This window comes from Scyliorhinus torazame, chromosome 13 (genome assembly GCF_047496885.1).
Source record: "Scyliorhinus torazame isolate Kashiwa2021f chromosome 13, sScyTor2.1, whole genome shotgun sequence".
Classification (NCBI taxonomy): Eukaryota; Metazoa; Chordata; class Chondrichthyes; order Carcharhiniformes; family Scyliorhinidae; genus Scyliorhinus; species Scyliorhinus torazame.
In genome coordinates, this window is record NC_092719.1 from 179,084,832 (window position 1) to 179,112,683 (window position 27,852).

The 27,852-nt window shown below is 50.6% G+C and overlaps 1 protein-coding gene across 1 annotated transcript in view; it reads left to right on the forward strand.

The window, feature by feature from the left end:
- The window catches only part of LOC140388398 (FYVE, RhoGEF and PH domain-containing protein 3-like), a 427,056-nt gene that overhangs the window by 340,797 nt on the left and 58,407 nt on the right, over positions 1-27,852 (forward strand). The window contains exon 7 of the mRNA XM_072472504.1: positions 12,222-12,378. Within this exon, the coding sequence (XP_072328605.1) occupies positions 12,222-12,378 (157 nt within the window). The remainder of the gene's footprint in view (positions 1-12,221; positions 12,379-27,852) is intronic.

Genomic DNA, 27,852 nt, shown 5'->3' on the forward strand with positions numbered 1-27,852 from the left:
CACATTACTGCTCAGACACAGTGACTCCTCCTCAGGCTGGTCCCAGCACATTACTGCTCAGACACAGTGATTCCTGTTCTTGCTGGTCCCAGCACATTACTGCTCAGACACAGTGATTCCTGTTCTTGCTGGGCCCAGCACATTACTGCTCAGACACAGTGATTCCTGTTCTTGCTGGTCCCAGCACATTACTGCTCTGACACAGTGATTCCTGTTCAGGCTGGTCCCAGCACATTACTGCTCAGACACAGTGATTCCTGTTCAGGCTGGTCCCAGCACATTACTGCTCTGACACAGTGATTCCTGTTCAGGCTGGTCCCAGCACATTACTGCTCTGACACAGTGATTCCTCCTCAGGCTGGTCCCAGCACATTACTGCTCAGACACAGTGATTCCTGTTCTTGCTGGTCCCAGCACATTACTGCTCAGACACAGTGATTCCTGTTCAGGCTGGTCCCAGCACATTACTGCTTTGACACAGTGATTCCTGTTCAGGCTGGTCCCAGCACATTACTGCTCAGACACAGTGATTCCTGTTCTTGCTGGTCCCAGCACATTACTGCTCTGACACAGTGATTCCTGTTCAGGCTGGTCCCAGCACATTACTGCTCTGACACAGTGACTCCTCCTCAGGCTGGTCCCAGCACATTACTGCTCTGACACAGTGATTCCTGTTCAGGCTGGTCCCAGCACATTACTGCTCAGACACAGTGACTCCTCCTCAGGCTGGTCCCAGCACATTACTGCTCAGACACAGTGATTCCTGTTCAGGCTGGTCCCAGCACATTACTGCTCAGACACAGTGATTCCTGTTCTTGCTGGTCCCAGCACATTACTGCTCAGACACAGTGATTCCTGTTCTTGCTGGTCCCAGCACATTACTGCTCAGACACAGTGATTCCTGTTCTTGCTGGTCCCAGCACATTACTGCTCAGACACAGTGATTCCTGTTCAGGCTGGTCCCAGCACATTACTGCTCAGACACAGTGATTCCTGTTCTTGCTGGTCTCAGCACATTACTGCTCTGACACAGTGATTCCTGTTCTTGCTGGTCCCAGCACATTACTGCTCAGACACAGTGATTCCTGTTCTTGCTGGTCCCAGCACATTACTGCTCAGACACAGTGATTCCTGTTCTTGCTGGTCCCAGCACATTACTGCTCTGACACAGTGATTCCTGTTCAGGCTGGTCCCAGCACATTACTGCTCTGACACAGTGGCTCCTCCTCAGGCTGGTCCCAGCACATTACTGCTCTGACACAGTGATTCCTGTTCTTGCTGGTCCCAGCACATTACTGCTCAGACACAGTGATTCCTGTTCTTGCTGGTCCCAGCACATTACTGCTCAGACACAGTGATTCCTGTTCAGGCTGGTCCCAGCACATTACTGCTCAGACACAGTGACTCCTCCTCAGACTGGTCCCAGCACATTACTGCTCAGACACAGTGATTCCTGTTCTTGCTGGTCCCAGCACATTACTGCTCTGACACAGTGATTCCTGTTCTTGCTGGTCCCAGCACATTACTGCTCAGACACAGTGATTCCTGTTCTTGCTGGTCCCAGCACATTACTGCTCAGACACAGTGATTCCTGTTCAGGCTGGTCCCAGCACATTACTGCTCAGACACAGTGATTCCTGTTCTTGCTGGTCCCAGCACATTACTGCTCTGACACACTGATTCCTGTTCTTGCTGGTCCCAGCACATTACTGCTCTGACACAGTAATTCCTGTTCTTGCTGGTCCCAGCACATTACTGCTCAGACACAGTGACTCCTCCTCAGGCTGGTCCCAACACATTACTGCTCTGACACAGTGATTCCTGTTCTTGCTGGTCCCAGCACATTACTGCTCTGACACAGTGATTCCTGTTCTTGCTGGTCCCAGCACATTACTGCTCTGACACAGTGATTCCTGTTCTTGCTGGTCCCAGCACATTACTGCTCAGACACAGTGATTCCTGTTCTTGCTGGTCCCAGCACATTACTGCTCAGACACAGTAATTCCTGTTCTTGCTGGTCCCAGCACATTACTGCTCTGACACACTGATTCCTGTTCTTGCTGGTCCCAGCACATTACTGCTCTGACACAGTGATTCCTGTTCAGGCTGGTCCCAGCACATTACTGCTCTAACACAGTGATTCCTGTTCAGGCTGGTCCCAGCACATTACTGCTCAGACACAGTGATTCCTGTTCTTGCTGGTCCCAGCACATTACTGCTCTGACACACTGATTCCTGTTCTTGCTGGTCCCAGCACATTACTGCTCTGACACAGTGATTCCTGTTCTTGCTGGTCCCAGCACATTACTGCTCTGACACAGTGATTCCTGTTCTTGCTGGTCCCAGCACATTACTGCTCAGACACAGTGATTCCTGTTCAGGCTGGTCCCAGCACATTACTGCTCTGACACAGTGATTCCTGTTCAGGCTGGTCCCAGCACATTACTGCTCAGACACAGTGATTCCTGTTCTTGCTGGTCCCAGCACATTACTGCTCAGACACAGTGACTCCTCCTCAGGCTGGTCCCAGCACATTACTGCTCTGACACAGTGACTCCTGTTCTTGCTGGTCCCAGCACATTACTGCTCTGACACAGTGATTCCTGTTCTTGCTGGTCCCAGCACATTACTGCTCAGACACAGTGATTCCTGTTCTTGCTGGTCCCAGCACATTACTGCTCAGACACAGTGATTCCTGTTCTTGCTGGTCCCAGCACATTACAGCTCTGACACAGTGATTCCTGTTCAGGCTGGTCCCAGCACATTACTGCTCTGACACAGTGACTCCTCCTCAGGCTGGTCCCAGCACATTACTGCTCAGACACAGTGACTCCTCCTCAGGCTGGTCCCAGCACATTACTGCTCTGACACAGTGACTCCTGTTCTTGCTGGTCCCAGCACATTACTGCTCAGACACAGTGATTCCTGTTCAGGCTGGTCCCAGCACATTACTGCTCTGACACAGTGATTCCTGTTCAGGCTGGTCCCAGCACATTACTGCTCAGACACAGTGATTCCTGTTCTTGCTGGTCCCAGCACATTACTGCTCAGACACAGTGATTCCTGTTCTTGCTGGTCCCAGCACATTACTGCTCTGACACAGTGATTCCTGTTCAGGCTGGTCCCAGCACATTACTGCTCTGACACAGTGATTCCTGTTCTTGCTGGTCCCAGCACATTACTGTGGTGTTGGGTGCTCTGGTGCACAGATGAGCCAACACAGTTGTATGTGGTACAACTCTATCTTATTTTAACTCTTATAATACAGTTCGTTCTGGATACTCTGCACGTGCTGTCTCCCTGAGTGTGTTTGGTGGCAGATGTGTCCTGGTCCTCCTCTGCAGCTAATACTGACCACCGGGGGTCGTGTCTGTGCTTTTATATCTTTCTGTCATTGGTTGTGGTGTTGTGTGTTCTGATTTGTCTGTTGGTGTGTCTATCATGATGTGTGTGTTTGAATATCATGACATCCCCCCTTTTTTACAAAGATATGTGCCGACGTGGTTATAAATATAATTGTGTCGTGAGTGCATCTAAGAGTGTGTGTGTGTGTTGTGTACAGCGTGTGTATATGACGTAACTATTTACATGGGGCGATGTCGGGTGCGTCACACTAACAAGGTTGTACCATAACAAAACTTGGATGCGAGAGAAAAAAAAAACTTGAACATTGGTCCGGTCAGACGATATCTGGAACAATAAACAACAACAGGTTATAATACAGAAGTGTTTGATTTTTTGAACGTATGAACAGCGTTATAAGTCCAGTCTAATGGGTGACCGCCTCAAGAATGGGCTGGTCCTCAAGCCGGTTCAGCTGTGGAGATTTGGGGTCACACTGGTTCACCTTGGACTGTTGGAGGTGATGCTGTTGCCGAAGTCTCTACTTTACCATTTGTTGTGCTTCGTGCAGTGCTTGGTTTTTTCATTCGTGCAAATATAACATTCAACATCTTTGTTAGTGGTGCCTTGGCTGTGGTTTGGTTCTGGTGGCGATGGAAGGGGCATGATCCGTGGCATCTCCACGAAGTCATCCTTGGGAACCAGTGGAGGATCCGGCGTGTGCGTACGGTTCAGTTGCGAGCGTGGAAGGCGGCGCAAAGCTCGCTGATTGCGCCTACGCACCAATCCATCCGCCCTGCATGCCAGGAACAAGGTGGAGTCTTTTTTCTTTTTATGTTTGTGGTGGACGGCATCTTGTAGCCGATGGGTCGTTGCCATCGAAGTAACACCATCACTAATATCATGCAAGGCGATGACTGTGCCAGATGTGGAAGTTGGCCGAGACCGTGCACGCTGGTGCCGGCCACCTGCTGTGCCGGAAGGGCGACTCCGCAGAGAAACGTCGAAGCATGTCGCCTTGGAGAGAGAATTGTTGCTCGCATCAACGTCTGGCGATGGCGCGAATTGGTGTGTCCATCTTGGACCGCCGGTGCTGGTTGCCACTGCCGACCCAGTGGGACTGCCACGCGATCCATTCCCTGTCGCCGTGGCATCCGCCGTCACCCTGAGCGTGCCATTACCGAGGCCGCGACACCGCCCGTCCGGAGCAAGGTCTGGCGTGCGCAAATCAGAGTCGGCGCTTGGCTGCTCCCCATCTGAAGTCCGGTCTGCCTTCCGTCGATGCCCCCCGTCCGGAGTCCCAACAGGTTCACTGGAGGCAGCCGAGATTCCCTGAAGCTGCACTTCTGGAGTCGGAACATGCAGGAATGCACCAACCAGTGGAGAGGCTCGAGCCATCGAGGGTGGAAGCGGTGCGCCGCCACCGCAGTAGTCAGTGGTCCCACCGTGATCGTCGAGTGCCTCGGTACGCACTAGGCGAGGTCTGTCACCTTGCACCTTTTGCATGGGAAGTGGGATGCTGTCGTCACTCGTCTCACATCCCGTGGATAGATCCTCATTAGCAGCTTGCTGTTCACTAGGGTTGGATAAATTGTCAGAGTTTTCATCTGGTGGTGCACACCATGTCGGTGGACTGTCATTGTCTTGCCGTTGTCCTTCATTTGGGCTTTTCTTCTTTGGAATTTTAAATCTTCCCCCAGACATTGCAGAACCTTGTTTATTACCCCCAAATTCTCCCATATGTATGGTCTCGAATATAGGATCCAATGTTTCTATCGACATTGTACTATTTTCCAAAGAACATTCCGTTTCACTTTTCTTCTCAGGTGCCTCATATGTATCTTTGTCTAATGTACATGCCTTCATGGTCTCTGGGTCTGATTTTGCTGGGACTGGCATGGTCACAGTCTCTCTTTTACTGTTCTCAATTGCCCACATTATACTCCCCATACATAACTGCTTAATCACTGGGGTTAGTGTGGTACAATGGATAATCGGGTCGACCTTATCTGCATCTTCACCATTAGTGGAAAGCACACTTGGTTCACTTGAAACTGCTGTGGGTTTTAAATTCGTTATCTGGCTACTCGATGTCGGTGTCCTCAGGATTCTTGCTCCAATGTTCTGCTCATTTATCAGTGGAGTGTGTATAGGTTTAATGCAATTAATGTTCCCCTCAAGGTTTGAAGAGTCATTACTGACTAACTGCTGGTCTCCGAAGTTGGGATTTTGCGGCGTTGTGTTGAAGGGAGACATTTGTCCCTGCTGTAGATATGATTCAGGTTGTGTTATTTCCATTACCTGAGGATCAATGTCTTGTCCATTTTTTCGATCCGTACTAAAACACTGGCAATTCTCAGTCTGCTCCTTGCAAGTTAAACATTCAATAAATTTCTTTAGCAAATCCTCAGCATCCTTCTGTGGCCGTGCAGCATTATTAATCTCTGTTCGGCTATAATGATCCTGAAGGTCAGCGCATAAACCTTTTTTCTTCGGGCTTGGACGAGGCGATTCCTTTGGCTTGTCTTCAGTTGGGCTTGAACAGTCATCAGCGCTGTGCCCTTCATTGTAGCATGAGAGACCTTCATGGTCATGCTGCTGTGTAGTGGAGCATGGTAGGCTGTTATAGCCTTCTTGCTGTTCACGTGAGCATGGCAGACTTGCATCATCTGCCGCTGGTTGGTCAGGAGAGGTTGCTAGACCCTCATGGTCTTGTTCCTGCAAGGACTGCACATTGGAGTCTTGCGTTGCTTCTATCGTGGAGGCTGTCCACGAGCTCTCTGTGGAGGCTTGTGACACTGGAGTCACTTCTTGTTCGTGCAAGGACTGCGCTCTGGAGTCTTGCGTTGCTTCTATCGTGGAGGCTGTCCACGAGCTCTCTGTGGAGGCTTGTGACACTGGAGTCACTTCTTGTTCGTGCAAGGACTGCGCTCTGGAGTCTTGCGTTGCTTCTATCGTGGAGGCTGTCCACGAGCTCTCTGTGGAGGCTTGTGACACTGGAGTCACTTCTTGTCCGTGCAAGGACTGCGCTCTGGAGTCTTGCATTTCTGCAATTGTGGAGTCTGTCCACGAGCTTGCTGTGGAGGCTTGTGACACTGGAGTCACTTCTGGTTCATGCGAGGACTGCGCTCTGGAGTCTTGCATGTCTTCTTTCATAGAGTCGGGAACGTTGAGCGGGACGTGGACCACTATCTGTGTGGCAGCAGGGCGCTCTACGTGTGCTTGCACCGCTCCCTGTCTGTTAATGTCAGGCTGCAGCATCATCCGGTACTGATAAGTTGGAACGTCATATCTGCTGGATTGAAGATCCTCAAATCCGAAAAATGAATCCGCATCTGCGTCGGATTCAATGTGGGGGCCGCCAATGTGCAACACGAAAGGTTCGTCCGAGTCATAGTCGTATAGGACCACGGAGCTATCATTGGGCTCGCGAGGTCCGGAAACACTGTAAAGATCGTTGTTCCTTTACCGATGGCCGTTTTCTTGACTGCGCATGCGCAGCATCTCGCGCATGCGCAAACGAAACTTCCGGTTCTGCGCACTGCTCGCGCAACTGTGCTAGCGTGATACCTTTAGCAAGATGGCCGCCGACCTCGACCCAGCCCTCTCTCAGGCCCGGGATTTCGGCCTCTGGGAATTCGGGCTCCGGGATCCCAGCCACGAGGTGAGTACTGCAGCTTTTCTTACCTTTACTTGTCGATTGGATTGCGTTTTCTTCACAGTACTTGGAGAATTTGTCCAGGACTGCCTGGTAATCGTACCTTTGCTGCCTCCTGAAGAACCTGAACCTTGTGGATATTTCTCTTGCCCTTGCACCGGCGATGGTGAGGAGAAATTCAATTTTTTCGCTATCATCCAGGTCTTGGAGTTCAGCTGCCACCAGGAACAATTCGAACCATTGCCGGAATCGCCGCCAGTTTTCGCGGAGATCGCCGTAGCACTGGAGCGGCTGCGGAACCGGGAGCTCTATCATTTTGCCTGGGCACTGCTGGTTGTCTGTGTACACTGAGGTATGCCGGCAGGTATCGATCCACTCCTGTACCATGTGGTGTTGGGTGCTCTGGTGCACAGATGAGCCAACACAGTTGTATGTGGTACAACTCTATTTTATTTTAACTCTTATAATACAGTTCGTTCTGGATACTCTGCACGTGCTGTCTCCCTGAGTGTGTTTGGTGGCAGATGTGTCCTGGTCCGCCTCTGCAGCTAATACTGACCACCGGGGGTCGTGTCTGTGCTTTTATATCTTTCTGTCATTGGTTGTGGTGTTGTGTGTTCTGATTTGTCTGTTGGTGTGTCTATCATGATGTGTGTGTTTGAATATCATGACAATTACTGCTCAGACACAGTGATTCCTCCTCAAGCTGGTCCCAGCATATTACTGCTCAGACACAGTGATTCCTGTTCAGGCTGGTCCCAGCACATTACTGCTCAGACACAGTGATTCCTCCTCAGGCTGGTCCCAGCACATTACTGCTCAGACACAGTGATTCCTGTTCAGGCTGGTCCCAGCACATTACTGCTCTGACACAGTGATTCCTGTTCTTGCTGGTCCCAGCACATTACTGCTCAGACACAGTGATTCCTGTTCTTGCTGGTCCCAGCACATTACTGCTCAGACACAGTGACTCCTCCTCAGGCTGGTCCCAGCACATTACTGCTCAGACACAGTGATTCCTGTTCTTGCTGGTCCCAGCACATTATTGCTCAGACACAGTGACTCCTCCTCAGGCTGGTCCCAGCACATTACTGCTCTGACACAGTGATTCCTGTTCAGGCTGGTCCCAGCACATTACTGCTCAGACACAGTGATTCCTGTTCAGGCTGGTCCCAGCACATTACTGCTCTGACACAGTGATTCCTGTTCTTGCTGGTCCCAGCACATTATTGCTCAGACACAGTGATTCCTGTTCTTGCTGGTCCCAGCACATTACTGCTCAGACACAGTGACTCCTCCTCAGGCTGGTCCCAGCACATTACTGCTCAGACACAGTGATTCCTGTTCTTGCTGGTCCCAGCACATTACTGCTCAGACACAGTGACTCCTCCTCAGGCTGGTCCCAGCACATTACTGCTCAGACACAGTGATTCCTGTTCAGGCTGGTCCCAGCACATTACTGCTCAGACACAGTGATTCCTGTTCTTGCTGGTCCCAGCACATTACTGCTCAGACACAGTGACTCCTCCTCAGGCTGGTCCCAGCACATTACTGCTCAGACACAGTGATTCCTGTTCTTGCTGGTCCCAGCACATTACTGCTCAGACACAGTGACTCCTCCTCAGGCTGGTCCCAGCACATTACTGCTCAGACACAGTGATTCCTGTTCTTGCTGGTCCCAGCACATTATTGCTCAGACACAGTGACTCCTCCTCAGGCTGGTCCCAGCACATTACTGCTCAGACACAGTGATTCCTGTTCTTGCTGGTCCCAGCACATTACTGCTCAGACACAGTGATTCCTCCTCAGGCTGGTCCCAGCACATTACTGCTCTGACACAGTGATTCCTGTTCAGGCTGGTCCCAGCACATTACTGCTCAGACACAGTGATTCCTGTTCTTGCTGGTCCCAGCACATTACTGCTCAGACACAGTGATTCCTGTTCTTGCTGGTCCCAGCACATTACTGCTCAGACACAGTGATTCCTGTTCAGGCTGGTCCCAGCACATTACTGCTCAGACACAGTGATTCCTGTTCTTGCTGGTCCCAGCACATTACTGCTCTGACACAGTGATTCCTGTTCAGGCTGGTCCCAGCACATTACTGCTCAGACACTGTGATTCCTGTTCTTGCTGGTCCCAGCACATTACTGCTCTGACACAGTGATTCCTGTTCAGGCTGGTTCCAACACATTACTGCTCTGACACAGTGATTCCTGTTCTTGCTGGTCCCAGCACATTACTGCTCAGACACAGTGATTCCTGTTCTTGCTGGTCCCAGCACATTACTGCTCTGACACAGTGACTCCTCCTCAGGCTGGTCCCAGCACATTAGTGCTGCAGGCACAGTGATTCCTGTTCTTGCTGGTCCCAGCACATTACTGCTCTGACACAGTGATTCCTGTTCAGGCTGGTCCCAGCACATTACTGCTCAGACACAGTGATTCCTGTTCTTGCTGGTCCCAGCACATTACTGCTCTGACACAGTGATTCCTGTTCTTGCTGGTCCCAGCACATTACTGCTCAGACACAGTGATTCCTGTTCTTGCTGGTCCCAGCACATTACTGCTCAGACACAGTGATTCCTGTTCAGGCTGGTTCCAGCACATTAGTGCTGCAGGCACAGTGATTCCTGTTCAGGCTGGTCCCAGCACATTACTGCTCTGACACAGTGATTCCTGTTCTTGCTGGTCCCAGCACATTACTGCTGCAGGCACAGTGATTCCTGTTCAGGCTGGTGCCAGCACACCTAGCCACCTGTCTAGGAAACCCAAAGACAGTAGGGGTGGAACCAACATGAGGGATATTTCAGTGATAATTGCTCAACCCAACTCCATTGAGGCAGGCAGGATAGGAAGGAAGCAGGGGTTGACAGCTCAACCTGCCATGGGCATGACCCCAAGTGCAGAAATACCATCTCTCAGGATGCCAGCAGTAATGTCCAGGAGACTGATTGGCATTCCTGAAGATATGTGCAATCCAGGAGGTTTGGCAACTGCAGGATTATGGTGTGGGGATGTTGGAATGGAGATGTCAGTGGACAGTGATGCAGAAACCTAGAAGTCTATAGGAAGTTCAAACGGTGTGGGACAAGGGGGGAGATAGTGTCGGATGAAAGGAGGCAAGCGGCTAGGAGAAGAATGAAGAGCAGGTTGTTGGGTGGAGAAAAAATAATGTGGACACCCGTAATCGTGTTTAAATCAGCAACTATTCACTTTTTTAACTTTATTTAAATATACTAACAATTCGGAGTCAGCCGGGGCTCTAGCTGAATCTGCAGCAGTAACGTTGAAACAAGAGTAGTCCATTCACACTCTTCAGCTTATTCTGATATTTAATTCAATGATGGCTGCTCAGTATTTTAATCATCTTTACCAAACTGGTTCCTAAATATCCTTACCTCACAAATATCTCTCAATCCCAGTTGTGGAATTTTTAATGAACCTAAACTCAAACATCTCTTTGGTGGAGAGGTTTCTTAATTTCCACTAACTTGTGTGCAGAATATATGCTTCTTCACATCACCCTGAATGACTTAATTATAACGTTAAGGTTATGCTCTCGAGTTCTGGACTCCCCCAACAGAGGAAATAGTTTCTGTTCATCTACCCTATCAATTTATTTAAATATTGTGAACACCTCGCATAAATCACCCCATAATCTTTCCTCCTTGAAATACAAGCTTAGTCTATGAAATTGGTCCACGCAACATGACCCTTTTTAGCCCTGTTATCAGCCTGGTGAACCTGTGCAGCATCCCCTCCAAGATCAATAGAGCCTTCCTTAGGTGCAGTGCTTAAAACTGAACCAAGTACTCCAGAAGGGGTCTACCTAGAGCTTCATGCAATCTTAACATAACAGACACTCCTTTGAATTCTAACTCCTTTGAGATGAAGGCCAACATCACATGAACCCTTCAAATGTTTTTGTACCTGTTCCACTACTTTGATCTGATTTATAAACGTGGAACCCTGAATCATCCTGCGGCTTCACAGTTCTGAGCTTCCCATCATTTAGAAAATATTCTGATATAAATTTCTTTAGTCCATTTATACATTCATAGAATGTGGGTTTCGCTGGATAGGCCAGTCTTCATTGCTTATCCTTAATTTCCCTTGAGAAGTTGGTGGCGAGCTGCCTTCTTGAACCGCTGCAGTCCCTGTGGTGTAGGTACATCCACAGTGCTGTTAGGGAAGGACATCCAGGATTTTGACCCAGTGACAATAAGGAAGGGTGATATATTTCCAAGTCAGGATGGTGAGTGACTTGAAGGGGAACCTCAGGTGGTGGTGCTCCCATGTGTCTGCTGCCCTTATCCTTTTAGATGGTGGTGGTCATGTGTTTGGCAGGTGCTGCCTAAAGAGCCTTGGTGAGTTCCTGCAGTACATCTTGTAGATCATACACACTGCTTTCACTGTGCGTCAGTGGTGGAAGGTTTGTGGGTGGGGTGCCAATCAAACCGGCTGCTTTGTCCTGGATGGTGTCCAGTTTCTTTCGTATTGTTGGAGCTGCACTCATCCAGGCAAGGGGGGAATATTCCATCACACTTCTGATTTGTGCCTTGTCAGTTGTAAATAGGCTTGGAGAGTCGAGACATGAATTACTTGCTGCAGAATTCCTAGCCTCTTTCCTGCTTTTATCGCCACAGCATTTATATGGCTAATTCAGTTCATAGATTTCATAGAATTTACAGTGCAGAAGGAGGCCATTCGGCCCATTGAGTTTGCACCGGCTCTTGGAAAGAGCACCCTACCCAACCCCACACCTCCACCCTATCCCCATAACCCAGTAACCCCACCCAACACGAAGGGCAATTTTGGACACTAAGGGCAATTTGGCATTGCCAATCCACCTAGCCTGCACATCTTTGGACTGTGGGAGGAAACCGGAGCACCCGGAGGAAACCCACGCTCACAAGGGGAGAACGTGCAGACTCCGCACAGGCAGTGACCCCAAGCAGGGAATCGAACCTGGGGCCCTGGAGCTGTGAAGCAATTGTGCTACTCAATTACTTAATGGTGCATTTTCACGAAATTCCAATTTTTAAGAAATTACTAAACAAAATCGGAGCAGAAATTTGACATCTGAAACTGCCAAAGTGTGGCGATGGAACAAGGCGGCAGCAGAGTTTGGTTCATTTTACGCTCTGCAATCTGAAGTGAACTCGATATATTTTCGACAAAGTTAAACCATAAAAATTTTGTTTTCTCTGGTAATTGCAGGGGTGAAAACCCTCGAATCGGTGATATTCTTCAAAAGCTAGCCCCTTTCTTAAAGATGTATGGGGAATATGTAAAGAATTTTGACAGAGCAATGGACCTGGTGAACTCCTGGACACAGCGATCATCCCAATTTAAATCCATCATTCAGGACATTCAAGTGAGTTCTCTGCATTTTGTAGGAATGTGCACATTTGCTTATTTGCATTTTGAGCCCAGGTTTATCCAAATATATGAAGGAACATGTTCTCAATTGTTGAACCCAGTTTATGTACATGGAAAGAATGTGGTATTTTAAACTGTTCAATATGCAGTTGAGCATGGCACTTTTCCTAATGATCATTTCTCATTGATTGAGGGTTAATCATGTGAACTACAGAACCAGAATTAAATTACACATCCTTAGAGATGGAGCTCAGTTTTTCCATAAAGGCAGAATAAGTTAAATAGATTCGTTTCTACTTGTTTTTCCTGGCAGGACTCCAATGCAAATTCTAAGGCAATTAAAAGCCTTCATATTTCTAAAATGGTTACATATCTGCTCGAGGAGTCATTTTTCTTATATGCAGGCCACATTACCTGACATTGCCCCAAAATGATACTGATCCAATTGTAAGTTAGTTGTCGGCATACATTGGAAATGAGGACTGACATAGGATATGCGAACAAGTCTCGAAAATCCCCACGTGCCTAGATCCTGTGTGCACCTATTAGCCTTGGTTAGTGAAACATAAAATAAGTCGGCAGTAATCTACCCTAGATTATCTGTGGTCCTGCACTGAATTTATTTTGAATTATTTTCACATTAAGTTCAACTGTATATTGAAATGCAAGGTGAATTTTTGTCATCATTGTTTCTAAGGAAGAATGAAAATTCCAGCCTGATAATTCAAAACTATCCACGCAGTGGGAGTAGCTGTTGTGACATCAAAACTGATGACGTAGATGTGAATTTGGAACTGATGTTGCAGTAATCGGAGATGGAAAACAGCAAATAATTGATTATGGCAGAGAAATCATATGAAAATCTAGTTAAAAGAAATGAGAGTTTAGGGTAACGATGGAAAATATTGAAATTGGATGGGAAGGGAAAATTTCGGCCATTGTGTTTTGGTTAATTAAAATAGAATAATACAGCTTTTGGGAGTAAACCTTTCAAGGTCAGTTATAAGAAATGGGATGGAATTCTCCAGGCCTTCCCACCGGTGAGATCTTCCAGCCCAGTTGAAGTCGACTTTCCATCACAGGTTCCCTGGTGGTGGCAGGGGCCAGGGCAGGCAATGGATATCGCCATCAACCTCGACGGGATCGAAAGATCCTGCCAGCAACCTTCAAGCCGGGAAAACCTGCCATGGGGGAGCTGGAGAATTCTCCGTATGTGATATTGAGGGATCCAGAAGTTCCTTACAAGTGCATTTCTGAGGTATAATGGCACTTGAGGCATTTTATTTACATTGTATATCCTTGCAACAGATTCCCAGACATTGCAATTGAAGTGCAATTGTCAAATAACAAACCTAATATAATAGCTGGACTTTTAGATCACAACCTAAAACTATTAATCCAGCTGAATCAATTTGGTCCTGAGGTTGGGTTGAGAAAATCTAACCTAATCTGTCCACTTTCTTGAATGATGTGGCAATCTATTTGGCAAGTTGTACTCCTAAGAATTAATATATTTTTAATAATAGCTATTAGGTCTCTTATGACATTGCTTATTAAGTAATCCAGTCCCACCGTTTATCTGGAAGCTGGCAGCAGCAAATGTCCACCTAACCTTCACCTGCCAGTGGCAAATGCCCACCTAACCTTCACCTGCCAGTGGCAAATGCCCACCTAACCTTCACCTGCCAGTGGCAAATTCCCACCTAACCTTCACCTGCCAGTGGCAAATGCCACCTAACCTTCACCTGCCAGCGGCAGATGTCCACCTAACCTTCACCTGCCAGTGGCAAATGCCTACCTAACCTTCACCTGCCAGTGGCAAATGCTCACCTAACCTTCACCTGCCAGTGGCAAATGCTCACCTAACCTTCACCTGCCAGCGGCAGATGTCCACCTAACCTTCACCTGCCAGTGGCAGATGTCCACCTAACCTTCACCTGCCAGTGGCAAATGTCCACCTATCTTTCACCTGCCAGTGGAAAATGTCCACCTAGCCTTCACCTGCCAGTGGCAAATGTCTACCTAGCCTTCACCTGCCAGTGGAAAATGTCCACCTAACCTTCACCTGCCAGTGGCAAATGTCCACCTAGCCTTCACCTGCCAGTGGCAAATGTCCACCTATCTTTCACCTGCCAGTGGAAAATGTCCACCTAGCTTTCACCTGCCAGTGGCAAATGTCTACCTAGCCTTCACCTGCCAGTGGAAAATGTCCACCTAACCTTCACCTGCCAGTGGCAAATGTCCACCTAGCCTTCACCTGCCAGTGGCAAATGTCCACCTATCTTTCACCTGCCAGTGGCAAATGTCCACCTATCTTTCACCTGCCAGTGGCAAATGTCCACCTATCTTTCACCTGCCAGTGGCAAATGTCCACCTATCTTTCACCTGCCAGTGGCAAATGTCCACCTATCTTTCACCTGCCAGTGGAAAATGTCCACCTAGCTTTCACCTGCCAGTGGCAAATGTCCGCCTAGCCTTCACCTGCCGGTGGCAAATGTGCGCCTAGCCTTCACCTGCCGGTGGCAAATGTGCGCCTAGCCTTTACCTGCCAGTGGCAAATGTCCACCTAGCCTTCACCTGCCAGTGGCAAATGTCCACTTAGCCTTCACCTGCCAACGGCTGTTCTACGCTTTGTTAATGGCCATTCTGGATGTGGGTTTGTGGCATTTGAGTAAAGTCTGGCAGTTGAAATTGCATGGGCTTTGGCTGCCTATGCAGAGCAGGTAATGAACCCGCAGGAGTTTCCTTGAAATTTATTCCGAGTTAAAATCCCACCTATCGTTTATGTATTCACTCAGATAGGGTTATGGCATTTCCCCGGTGGTGTTCCAGATCAATGGTTACGTCATTATCCCACTTTGATACTCAGATTAAGAAAAGAAAACTTGAGGAAATTTTCATTTGACAGTTAGGAAGGCATGTAATTACAGAGTATTTTCCAATATTTTAGACATGATTGAAAGTGTTTCACATACAATGATCCCAGAAGTGCAGTGAATATTGTTCTGCAGGTACAGATAGCAGTTGCTTTCACCAGCAAAGAGATGAATGGTTTCGGTGTGTTAGTTGAGGGTGCAATTTTGGTCAGAAAGCTGGGTGAAAGCTCTGCATTTTGAATTGTGCAGTGGAGCTTCAACATCAACCCAAGTCATTAGAAACATGCAGATAAGCCCTCAGTTTAATATTCAATCGGAAGGACAGCACTCCCAACAATGCAGCAATGCATGCTCCAATTCTGGTATTGGATTTTGACACTCAAACCTTTGTCATTGAGATGCATGCTTCCAGCTGAATCAAGCTAATAATTGTACTGATGCCGATTTAAGCTATTCTCCAAGCTGCAGTTCTTGGGCACAATAAAATATTAAGTGCAATGGTTAAGAGGCAGTCAATAGGACTATTCTTCCAAAAATCACTGCAGTTACCAAGGTGATTGGAAAGGTGCAAATATAACACTATTATTCAAAAAAGAGCAAGGGCCAGAGCAACTAATTCCAGACTAAAGGGTTTGTTCGTAGGTCCGATAATTGCTGAGTGTGCTTTCAGGAACCAGATACATTTGCACTTAAAATATGTAATCTGACTGGGGAGATTGACCTGTGAAAGATACATCACAAATGAAAGGAGAATTACGACTCCGAAGAAACCAGATGTGTAACATTACGAGAACAAGTTCGTTGTTACTCCTGGCTCTGTACACGTTGCAACTTCCAGTGTCCTTCAAAAGTTATTCCGCTCAGCCTGAGTATTTCAGATCCTACTGCCACCAGCTAGGTCCAGCTCAGCGACTCCTTGATCCTTAAATTCCCAAAGGTTCCTCTATTAAGTACCCTACCTTTCGAGCAGAAAATTAATTCTTAAAAACATCTTGCCTCCCACAGCAATAGCTGCTTTATCTCTCCCTCTCGCTTCTTCTCACAAACCCCTTTCTTGTTTTACTGGAGTTACTGTGTGTGGTGGTATGTATTAGGGGTAGTACGGTACCTGTGATGCCGAGAGGCTATTGGTAGACAGACACTGGGTCCTGGTTGGATCTGCCGCCTGCTGGCTCCACCCAGCAAGGCGGAGTATAAGAGCCCGAGTTCTCCCAGCAACGAATTCTGTAACTGAGCTGCTGGGGAACACGTCTTGCTTAATTAAAGCCTCGATTGACTTCATCACTTCTCGACTCATGAGTAGTTGTTGTGCTACAATTTATTACGCAGACTTTAAAAAAAAAAAAGACTATGGAGCTCCAGATCGCCCCGGAGTGTCTGCGAATCAGCCCCCATGCAGCAAACTCGGCGGCCGTGTTTAAACACTGGCTAGCATGCTTCGAAGGTTACCTTCGAACGGCCCCCGGCCGGACCATGGAAGACCAGAAAATGCAGGTCCTGCATTCCAGGGTGAGCCCGGAGATCTACACGCTCATAGAAGACGCGGAGGATTTCCCAACGGCGCTCACCATGCTGAAAGGAGTCTACATTCGACCCATAAACCAGGTCTACGCACCAACTCGTGACGAGACGGCAAATCCCTGGAGAATCGCTGGATGAGTTCTACAGCGCGCTGTTGATATTGGGAAGGAACTGCAACTGCCCGTCGGTGAGCGCAAACGAGCATACGGAGCTCCTAATCAGGGATGCTTTTGTGGCAGGTATGACTTCTTCTCAAATTCGCCAGAGACTGGTAGAGAGAGACTCGTTAGGACTCAGAGGCATGCGCCCTTGCGGCCTCCCTCGACGTGGCCTCACAAAATGCCCGCGCCTACAGCCCCGCTCCGTGGACCCCCGTTGCGACCGACTCCCCAGCAACCCCCCCCCCCCCCCGGCAAGCCTGCAACACCAGACCATCCGGGTGGGCCCCGCTGCTATTTTTGCGGGCAGGCGAAACACCCCCGGCAGCGCTGCCTGACCCGCTTGGCCATCTGTAGAAGCTGCGGCAAAAAGGGGCACTACTCAGCGGTGTGCCAGTCCCGGGTGGACGCCGCTATCTCCAGGGGAGAACAGGGACAGCAGACTCAACCCCCCCCCCCCCCCAACAATCCATGTGCGGCCCGTGGGCGCCGCCATTTTGTGTCCCGGACACCACGCGGGGAGCATGGGCGCCGCCATCTTGTGACCCCCCCCCCCCGGCCACTTGCGATCCATGGGGGCGGCTATTTTGTCCGCCCCCGACCGTGTGCGATCCATGGACGCCGCCATCTTGGCTGATAGCCAAGGACCCCAGCATAGACGGCTCCATGGGGTTGGAAGAAAACACCCCGATGCAACAACCACGACTGGCTTCGGTGACCCTGGGCCAATCGCGGCCCCGGATGCTCCAAACTGCAATAACAACGGTGCTGGTCAACGTGTACGAGACGCCATGCCTGATCGACTCTGGGAGCACGGAACGTTTTATCCACCCGGATACGGTAAGACGTTGTTTTCTTTCCATTCGTCCGAGCACCCAAAAGATTTTCCTGGCAGCAGGATCCCATTCCGTAGAGATCAAAGGGTTCTGCATCGCGAACCTAACGGTGCAAGGGAGGGAGTTTAAGAATTAGCGGCTTTATGTCCTTCCCCAACTCTGCGCTCCCACTCTCTTGGGGTTAGATTTCCAGTGTAACCTCCAGAGCCTAACGTTCCAATTCGGCAGCCCAATACCGCCACTCACTATCTGCAGCCTCGCGACCCCCAAGGTTGAACCGCCTTCCTTGTTTGCGAACCTCACCCCGGATTGCAAACCCGTCGCCACGGAGTAGACGATACAGCGCCCAGGATCGAACGTTTATCCGGTCTGAAGTCCAGCAGCTGCTGAAGGAAGGCATAATCCAGGCCAGCAATAGTCCCTGGAGAGCCCAGGTGGTAGTTGTGAAGACCGGGGAGAAGGAGAGGATGGTCGTAGACTATAGTCAGACCATCAATAGGTACACGCAGCTAGATGCGTACCATCTCCCCCGCATATCCGACATGGTCAATCGGATTGCACAGTACAAAGTCTTTTACACCGTGGACCTCAAGTCCGCGTACCACCAGCTCCCCATCCGCCCGAGTGACCGCAAGTACACGGCCTTCGAGGCAGACGGGCGGCTCTACCATTTTTTAAGGGTCACATTTGGCGTCACGAACGGAGTCTCGGTCTTCCAACGGGAGATGGACCGAATGGTTGATCAGCACGGTTTGCGGGCCACGTTCCCAATGTAACCATCTGCGGCCATGACCAGCAGGACCACGACGCCAACCTCCGCAAATTCCTCCAGACCGCTAACGCCCTGAACCTCGCCTATAACGAGGAAAAATGCATTTTTAGCACTAACCGTCTGGCTATCCTGGGATACGTAGTGCGTAATGGAGTGATAGGCCCCGACCCTGAATGCATGCGCCCCCTTATGGAATTTCCCCTCCCCCACTGCTCCAAAGCCCTGAAACGCTGCCTGGGCTTATTTTTGTATTACGCCCAGTGGGTTCCCCAGTACGCAGACAAGGCCCGCCCGTTAATCCAGTCCACTACCTTCCCCCTGTTGACAGAGGCCCGCCAGGCCTTCAGCCGCATCAAAGCGGATATCGCAAAGGCCACGATGCACGCAATCGACGAGTCCCTCCTCTTCCAAGTCGAGAGCGACGCATCCGATGTAGCTCTGGCGGCCACCCTCAACCAAGCAGGCAGACCCGTGGACTTTTTCTCTCGGACCCTCCACGCCTCAGAAATCCGCCACTCCTCAGTGGAAAAGGAAGCCCAAGCCATAGTGGAAGCTGTGCGACATTGGAGGCATTACCTGGCCGGCAGGAGATTCACTCTCCTCACTGACCAACGGTCGGTAGCCTTTATGTTCGATAATGCACAGCGGGGCAAAATCAAGAATGACAAGATCTTGCGGTGGAGGATTGAACTCTCCACCTATAACTATGAGATCTTGTATCATCCCGGAAAGCTGAACAAGCCGTCCGATGCCCTATCCCGCGGCACGTGCCAACGCACAAATAGACCGCCTCCAAGCCCTCCATGAGGACCTCTGCCACCCGGGGGTCACTCGATTCTACCATTTTGTGAAGTCCCGCAACCTCCCCTACTCTGTTGAGGAGGTCCGTACAGCCACCAGGAACTGCCAAATCTGCGCAGAGTGCAAGCCGCACTTTTTCAGGCCAGATAGAGCGCACCTGATAAAGGCTTCCCGTCCCTTTGAACGCCTCAGTTTGGATTTCAAAGGCCCCCTCCCCTCCACCAACCGCAACGCATACTTCCTGAACGTGGTGGACGAATACTCCCGTTTCCGCTTCGCCATCCCCTGCCGCGACATGACCGTGGCCACGGTCATTAAAGCCCTCGGCACCATCTTTACACTGTTCCGTTTCCCCACGTACATCCATAGCGACAGGGGGTCCGCCTTCATGAGCGACGAACTGCGTCAGTTCCTGCTCAGCAAGGGCATTGCCTCGAGCAGGACGACCAGTTACAACCCCCGGGGGAACGGTCAGGGAGAGAGGGAGAATGGTATGGTCTGGAAGACCGTCCTACTGGCCCTACGGTCCAGAAATCTCCCAGTTTCCCGTTGGCAGGAAGCCCTCCCAGATGCCCTCCACTCCATCCGGTCACTGCTGTGTACCACCACTAACCGAGCGCCTCCTTGTCTTCCCTAGGAAGTCCTCCTCTGGAACGTCGTTGCCGACCTGGCTGGCAGCCCCAGGACCCACCTTGCTCCGAAAGCATGTGCGGGCGCACAAATCGGACCCGTTGGTCGAGAGGGTTCACCTTCTCCACGCAAACCCTCAGTACGCCTACGTGGCGTACCCCGACGGCCAACAGGACACGGTCTCCCGACGGGACCTGGCGCCCGCCGGAACCACGCACACCCCCCCCAACACCAATAATGAATAGGAATTAGTTAGACAATGCAAGTGCGTGGATTAAAAAGTGCTGGGGCTGCGTTCTTGAATTGGTAAACAGGTTGGGCTGGGTCCGACCCCAGCATTTAACATAGATTAACATAGATTAACATAGAATGTACAGTGCAGAAGGAGGCAATTCAGCCCATCGAGACTGCACCGGCTCTTGGAAAGAGCACCCTACCCAAGGTCAACACCTCCACCCCATCCCCATAACCCAGTAACCCCACCCAACACTAAGGGCAATTTTGAACACGAAGGGCAATTTATCATGGCCAATCCACCTAACCTGCACATCTTTGGACTGTGGGAGGAAACCGGAGCACCCGGAGGAAACCCACGCACACACTGGGAGGATGTGCAGACTCTGCACAGACAGCGACCCAAGCCGGAATCGAACCTGGGACCCTGGAGCTGTGAAGCAATTGTGCTATCCACAATGCTACCCCAATTTAATAAACTAAGTGCCAATCTGATAAATTTTTGTTTCAATTATAAAAACAAGGAAATGGTGCTGTGGTAATAGAGCAATTATAAGGGATAATTTAATGCTGGGGCTCATTTAATGTTCTGTTTTAAGCTAAGGGAGGAGCTTCCAGCATTGGAGAAAGTCCAGTGATTGATATCTGGGATAAAGGGACCTAATGAAAGACTAAGCCTCGGTTTTTTTCCCATGAAGCTGACTATTGTGAGGTGAACTGATTGTGATGTGAAAGCAATGAATTGAATTTCAACAGACAGAGAAGGGCTACCATATGTGATTGTAGCACCAGTCCACTGCAAACTGAATTTTGCTGGAGTGGGGGGGGGGGGGGGGGGGGGGGGCAGTCACCTCACAATCTGGTTTGAGAATGTGGAATGCACAGCCCAGAAGGATATGTATGAAGATCCAATGAAGGGGTTTAAAAATGGAGATTCATACTTGGGAAGTAAAGCTTTGAAGTAACATGAAGAAAAGGCAAGCTTCTAGGATTAAAAAAAAAAAACATCTGTTGGGACCAACAAGATGACAAGGCAAGCTTAATTGGCCAAATGGTAAACTTCAGCACGTCTGTTTCTAAATGTTCCAATATACCAAATTAAGAATTCACTAAGGTTAAGACCAGCAATAGAAATGTAGCACATGATTCAGCAGACTTATCATGCTCGACTTGGTGTTGGGATGAGGTTGTTGAATCACGCAAGATTCTATAGAATGTCACGGTGCGTCGCAATCTGGATCTTGTTCTCGCTTGGTGAGATCCAGGCCTGCATATTTAAATGTACCATTTGATACCCATTCACAACGTTGTGAATCAGCCGTGATGGCACCTGGGGGGCTGGTCTTGCTGGGGAGCTGAGGCCCCTGGTTCATCAGGGACTGGGCAAGATGGTACCATGGCACTCCCCTGGACACCTTTGGCCCCCTTGGCACTGACAACCTGGCACTGCCTGGGTGCCCAGGTGGCACTGCCAGGATGGCTGGTACACTGTCAGGGTTCTAGGCTGATAGTGCCAAGGTGCACAGGTTGTCCATGCCAGGGGTCAGGTCAGGCTGGGGTGGAGGGTGGGGGCTTGCACATGACCGGTGGGATGTGGGCGGGGGGACTCGAGGACCCCAGAAGAGGTAGGTTGGGTGAAGTCCTGAGGCCACGATGAGGGCACTGAGGGGGGTCGAAAGATCGGGCTGCCTTTACAAATCGCGCCTTTATCCGCGAGTAGCCTTCCTTCACTGGGAAGCACGACTTAGAGTGGCCTTGCCGAGGCCAAAAAAAATGGCAAAGTGCAGTTGGATGGCAGGGTCTTTCTTGGTGCTGCAGGCACTGAGAAACACACCGCTAAGCACACCATTCAGCAGACTTGAACTCGAGGCCGCTGAATAGCGCCCACAATTAGAACACCTTAGGCTGGATTCTCCGGTCCCCTGGCCACTTATTTCTTGGCAGCATGCCGTTCGCTGGTGGTAGGATTCGATCTTCCCGTTGTTTCCCAATGGGATTTCCCATTGAAGCCACCTCGCGCTGCTGGGAAACTCGCAGGCAGTGGTGCGCAGCCGGCGGGAACAAAGAATCCCAACTGCAGGAGAATTCCGGCCCTTATATTTGGTAATGTAGTATGAATTTCAATTTTTCATTGAAGCAGTTTGTGAGCATCTGTAATAAAAAGTTTCTTTTTTTAAAATCCTTAGCTTGGACACCGTTTCACCATTTCTATGACCCAATGGTGTGCAAATAATAAAATCCGAGGCAGGAACAAAGCTGTACCAGCCTTAATGTGATAAGATGTGACAGGTCTTGCATTAATTACTGATTGCCATTTTTTATTCAGAGCATACAGTCCATGGGTGAAAACTGTTTGATGCACGATAAATTACGATTAAAGACGAGGTAGTAACATAACTGAAGGCTTTAATAGACTAGAACTGTTCCCCAGCAGCTTCGGTACAGAATGAGGGCTGCTGGGACGGCATCGGTTCTTATACCCCACCTGTCAGGGCGGAGCTACTTACCAAACAGCCAATGGTATACTCCTAGGTTTAACCAATGGTCTTCAGCCTCTCGGGTACTGCAATACCTGACAATACCACATTCACCCCCTGTTAAAAAAGAGTCCGGCGGGGGTGGTGGCTAGAGGTTACAATTGCATCTAACATGGTATGATCATATATGGAGGTACCGTGATACCTCCTTACAGAGTTGTCGAGAATATTTACAAGCGTGGAAGATATATACATTCAGTGTTCATTTACAGTTACAGTTACACTGAAGCAATCAGTCGGTCGGGTGGCCTGATCGTCCTTCTGGATCGTCTGAGCTTCGGTGGTGATTCTGGTGGGGGTCCGGGCGTCTGAGACTCCGGGAGCGTGGCTTCGGCCTCCATGGCAGCTTCGTCACCCCAGACGGCGCTAGTGGGGCAAACGGTTGACACAAGAGGGGGTTGCCTGTAGGGGGCGTCGGCGGGTGGGAGGGGCTAGGCAGGAGCGGCGGGAGGACTGACCCTCCTGTGAGGTGCTGTGGGGGGGGGGGGGGTGGTAATGGTTCAGGTGGTTGTGACGTGGGGTTCCGGCGGGCGCCAGGTCCCGAAGGGAGACTGTTTCCTGCTGGCCGTCAGGGAACGCCACATAGGCATACTGGGGGTTAGCGTGCCAGGTGGACCCTCTTGACCAACGGGTTTCGACTTGTGCGCCCGCACGTCCTTCCGGAGCAGGATTGGTCCAGGTGTTGCTAGCTAGGTTGGGAGCGAGGTCCCGGAGGAGGACTTCCTGGGGAAGACAAGGAGACGTTCATGAGGTGCCTGGTTGGTAGTTGTACAGAGCAGTGACCGGATGGCGTGGAAGGCCTCCGGGAGGACTTCTTGCCAGCGGGAGACTGGGAGATTCCTGGATCGTAGGGCCAGTAGAACGGTCTTCCGGACCGTTCCGTTCTCCCTCTCTACCTGCCCATTTCCCCGGGGGGTTGTAACTGGTCCTGCTTGAGGCAATGCCCCTGTTGAGCAGGAATTGACGCAGTTCGTCGCTCATAAAGGAGGACCCCTTACCACTGTGTATGTACGCGGGGAACCCGAACAGTGTAAAGATACCCTGGTGGGCCTTGATGACGGTGGTTGCGGTCATGTCTGGGCAGGGGATGGCGAATGGGAACCGGGAGTACTTGTCAATCACGTTCAGGAAGTATGTCTTGCGGTCGGTGGAGGGGAGGGGGCCTTTGAAGTCCATGCTGAGGCTTTCAAAGGGACGGGAAGACTTTATCAGGTGCGCCCTCTCTGGCCGGTAGGAGCGCGGTTTGCACTCTGCGTAGATTTGGCTGTCCCTGCTGGCTGTCCTGACCTCCTCGATGGAGTAGGGCAGGTTGCGGGTCTTATTGAAGTGGAAAAAACGAGCGACCCCCGCGTGGCAGAGGCCCTCGTGGAGGGCTCGGAGGCGGTCCACTTGTGCGGTGGCACATGTGCTGCGGGACAGGGCATCAGGAGACTCGTTTAGCTTCCCGGGACGATACAAGATCTCGTAGTTGTAGGTGGAGAGTTCTATCCTCCACCGCAAGATCTTGTTGTTTTTTATCTTGCCCCACTGTGCATTATCGAACATGAACGCCACCGACCATTGGTCAGTGAGGAGAGTGAATCTCCTGCCGGCCCGGTAATGCCTCCAATGTCGCACAGCTTCTACTATGGCTTGTGCCTCTTTTTCGACCGAGGAATGGCGAATTTCGGAAGCATGGAGGGTACGTGAGAAGAAGGCCACGGGTCTGCCCGCTTAGTTGAGGGTGGCGGCCAGAGCTACGTCAGACGCATCGCTCTCGACCTGGAAGGGGAGGGACTCGTCGATGGCGCGCATCGTGGCCTTTGCAATGTCTGCTTTGATGCAGCTGAAAGCCTGGCGGGCCTCCGTCGACAGGGGGAAGGTTGTGGACTGGATTAGGGGTCGGGCTTTGTCTGCGTTGTTAGGGACCCACTGGGCGTAATAACTGAAAAACCCGAGGCAGCGCTTCAGTGCCTTGGGGCAGTGAGGGAGGAGCAACTTCATAAGGGGGCGCATGCGTTCAGGGTCGGGGCCTATAATCCCATTTCGCACTACGTAGCCTAGAATGGCTAGACGGTCGGTGCTAAATACGCATTTATCCTTATTATACGTTAAGTTAAGGATTTTCGCGGTCTGGAGAAATTTTCGGAGGTTGGTGTCGTGGTCCTGCTGGTCATGGCCGCAGATGATGACATTATCAAGATACGGGAACGTTGCACGTAAGCCTTACCGGTCAGCCATTCGGTCCATCTCGCGTTGGAAAACCGAGACCCCGTTAGTGACACCAAAGGGAACTCTTAAAAAATGATAGAGCCGCCCATCTGCTTCGAAGGCAATGTATTTGCGGTCACTAGTACGGAGGGGTAGCTGATGGTAGGCGGACTTGAGATTCACTGTGGAGAAGACCTTGTATTGCGCGATCCTGTTGACCAGGTCGGATATGCGGGGGAGAGGATATGCATCCAGCTGCGTAAACCTGTTGATGGTCTGACTGTAGTCAATGACCATCCTATGTTTCTCCCCGGTCTTTACCACCACTACTTGAGCTCTCCAGGGACTGTTGCTAGCTTCAATGACCCCTTCCCTCAGTAGCCTTTGGACCTCTGACCTGATGAAGGTCCGGTCCTGGGCACTGTACCGTCTGCTCCTGGTGGCGACGGGTTTGCAATCCGGGGTGAGGTTCGCAAACAGGGAAGGAAGGTCGACCTTAAGGGTCGCAAGGCCGCAGACAGTAAGGGGTGGGGTATAGGGCCGCCGAATTTGAAGGTCAGGCTTTGCAAGTTACATTGGAAGTCCAACCTCAGGAGTGTAGCCACGCAGAGGCTGAGGCAGGACATAAAGGCGGAACTTGTTGAATTTCCTGCCTTGGACAGTGAGGTTTGCTAGGCAGAACCCCTTTATCTCCACTGAGTGTGACCCGGAGGCCAGGGAGATTCTTTGGTTTACAGGGTGGGTAACAAATAAACAGCGCCTTACCGTGTCGGGGTGTATAAAGCTTTCTGTGCTCCCAGAGTCGATCAGGCAGGACGTCTCGTGGCCGTTGATGAAGACCGTCGTCGTTGCTGTTGTGAGTGTCCGAGGTCGATTTTGGGCCAGAGTCACCGACGCCAGATGAAGTAGTTGCGGGTTTTGATCGGTCAGCGTGTAGTCGGCCGTGTGGGGGGCCTGGGGCCCCATCCAAGATGGCGTCTCCCATGGGTCGTACATGGTGCTCGGAGATGGACAAAATGGCGGCGCCCATCCGTCCAGCGTGGTGTCCGAGGGGCAAGATGGCCATGCCCGTGGGTCGCACGTGGCCCTAGGATAGGAGGGTGGCGGTAAGTGAAGGCCGCCTGGGGCCCGAAGGGAAGGTTGCCGCGGCAGTCCGGAGTCGCTGGAGACCGCGGCCACGGCTCGTGCCTGGCAGACCCCCACAAAATGGCCCATCTTGCCGCAGCCTTTGCAGGTGGAGGTGCGGGCCGGGCAGCGCTGGTGGGGGTGCTTTGCCTGCCCGCAGGACAAACAGCTGGGCCCGACGGAGCTAGCGGGCCATCTTACAGCGCAGGCCTGCGGTAGCATTGTGGATAGCACAATTGCTTCACAGCTCCAGGGTCCCAGGTTCGATTCCTGACTTGGGTCACTGTCTGTGCGGAGTCTGCATATCCTCCCCGTGTGTGCGTGGGTTTCCTCCGGGTGCTCCGGTTTCTTCCCACAGTCCAAAGGTGTGCAGGTTAGGTGGATTGGCCATGCTAAATTGCCCTTAGTGTCCAAAATTGCCCTTGGTGTTGGGTGGGGTTACTGGGTTGTGGGGATAGGGTGGAGGTGTGGACCTTGGGTGGGGTGCTCTTTCCAAGAGCCGGTGCAGACTCGATGGGCCGCATGGCCTCCTTCTGCACTGTAAATTCTATGATCTAATTCACGGGGAAGGTCTGTGGGGCTGCCTCTGCGGGATGCCATGCAGCCCAGGGGGCCGCCGCGCGGTCGGGCACATAGGATTGAGCGTTTCTGGAGACAACGTCCATGGAACCTGCCAGGGCCCGTGCCTCTCTAAGTCCCAGGGTGTCTTTTTCTAAGGGTCTTTGGCGGATCTCTGAGGAGCTCATACCTGTTACGAAGATATCCCGCATTAGGAGTTCCGCCTGCTCGCTCCCTGAAACATGCGGGCAGCCACAGTTTCTGCCCAGCACCAGTAGCGCACGGTAGAAATCCTCCAATGATTCCCCGGGGCTTTGCTGTCTCGTTGCAAACAGGTGACTTGCGTAGACCTGATTTACAAGGTGGATATAATGTCCTTTTAACAGTTCGATCGCAGCATCGAAGTCCTCCGCCTCCTCGATGAGGGTGTAGATCCCAGGGCTTACCCTTGAGTGCAGGAGATGCAGTTTCTGTTCTCCTGAGGGTGTGCCTCCGGCCTTCTCGAGGTAGCCTTTAAAGCACGCCAGCAAGTGCTTAAATATCGCCACCGAGTTCTCCGCATGGGGGCTGAGTTGTAGACACTCCGGCTTGATTCAGAGATTCATCCTTTCAGCTTAAGTGTAGTCTATTAAATTGATGCTCGATCAATTACGATTAAAGACGAGGTAGTAACATAACTGAAGACTTTAATAGACTAGAGCTGTTCCCCAGCAGCTTCGGTACAGAATGAGGGCTGCTGGGACGGCACCGGTTCTTATACCCCGCCTGTCAGGGCGGAGCTACATACCAAACAGCCAATGGTAAACTCCTAGGTTTCACCAATGGTCTTCAGCCTCTTGGGTACTGCAATACCTGATAATACCACACTGTTGTTGATGTATTTTCCGTTCAAGTTTTTGAGTTCAGTGTATAGTGTAATTGAACAGGATTTGAAAAAGGCTTGGGTTCCAGGACTTCTAACAAAAGCTGTAATGTAATTAAACTAAAGTCAGACGAGAGGTAATTATTCTTTATTGAGGCTTCAGCAGCTTGACATTGACAAGCAAAACCGCAGATTCTGTAATTAATTTCACATCATTTCTGATGTCAGTAAAAGCACCTTAGACCAGGCTAACGTTCACGTTCCAAGTAAAGTATTTATTTGCAAAGTTTGTAAACCAATTAATTTCCCATTTAGACCAGATTTAACCATTTATATTGTTAAAATTGTGGGACTTCATAGATAAAAGCA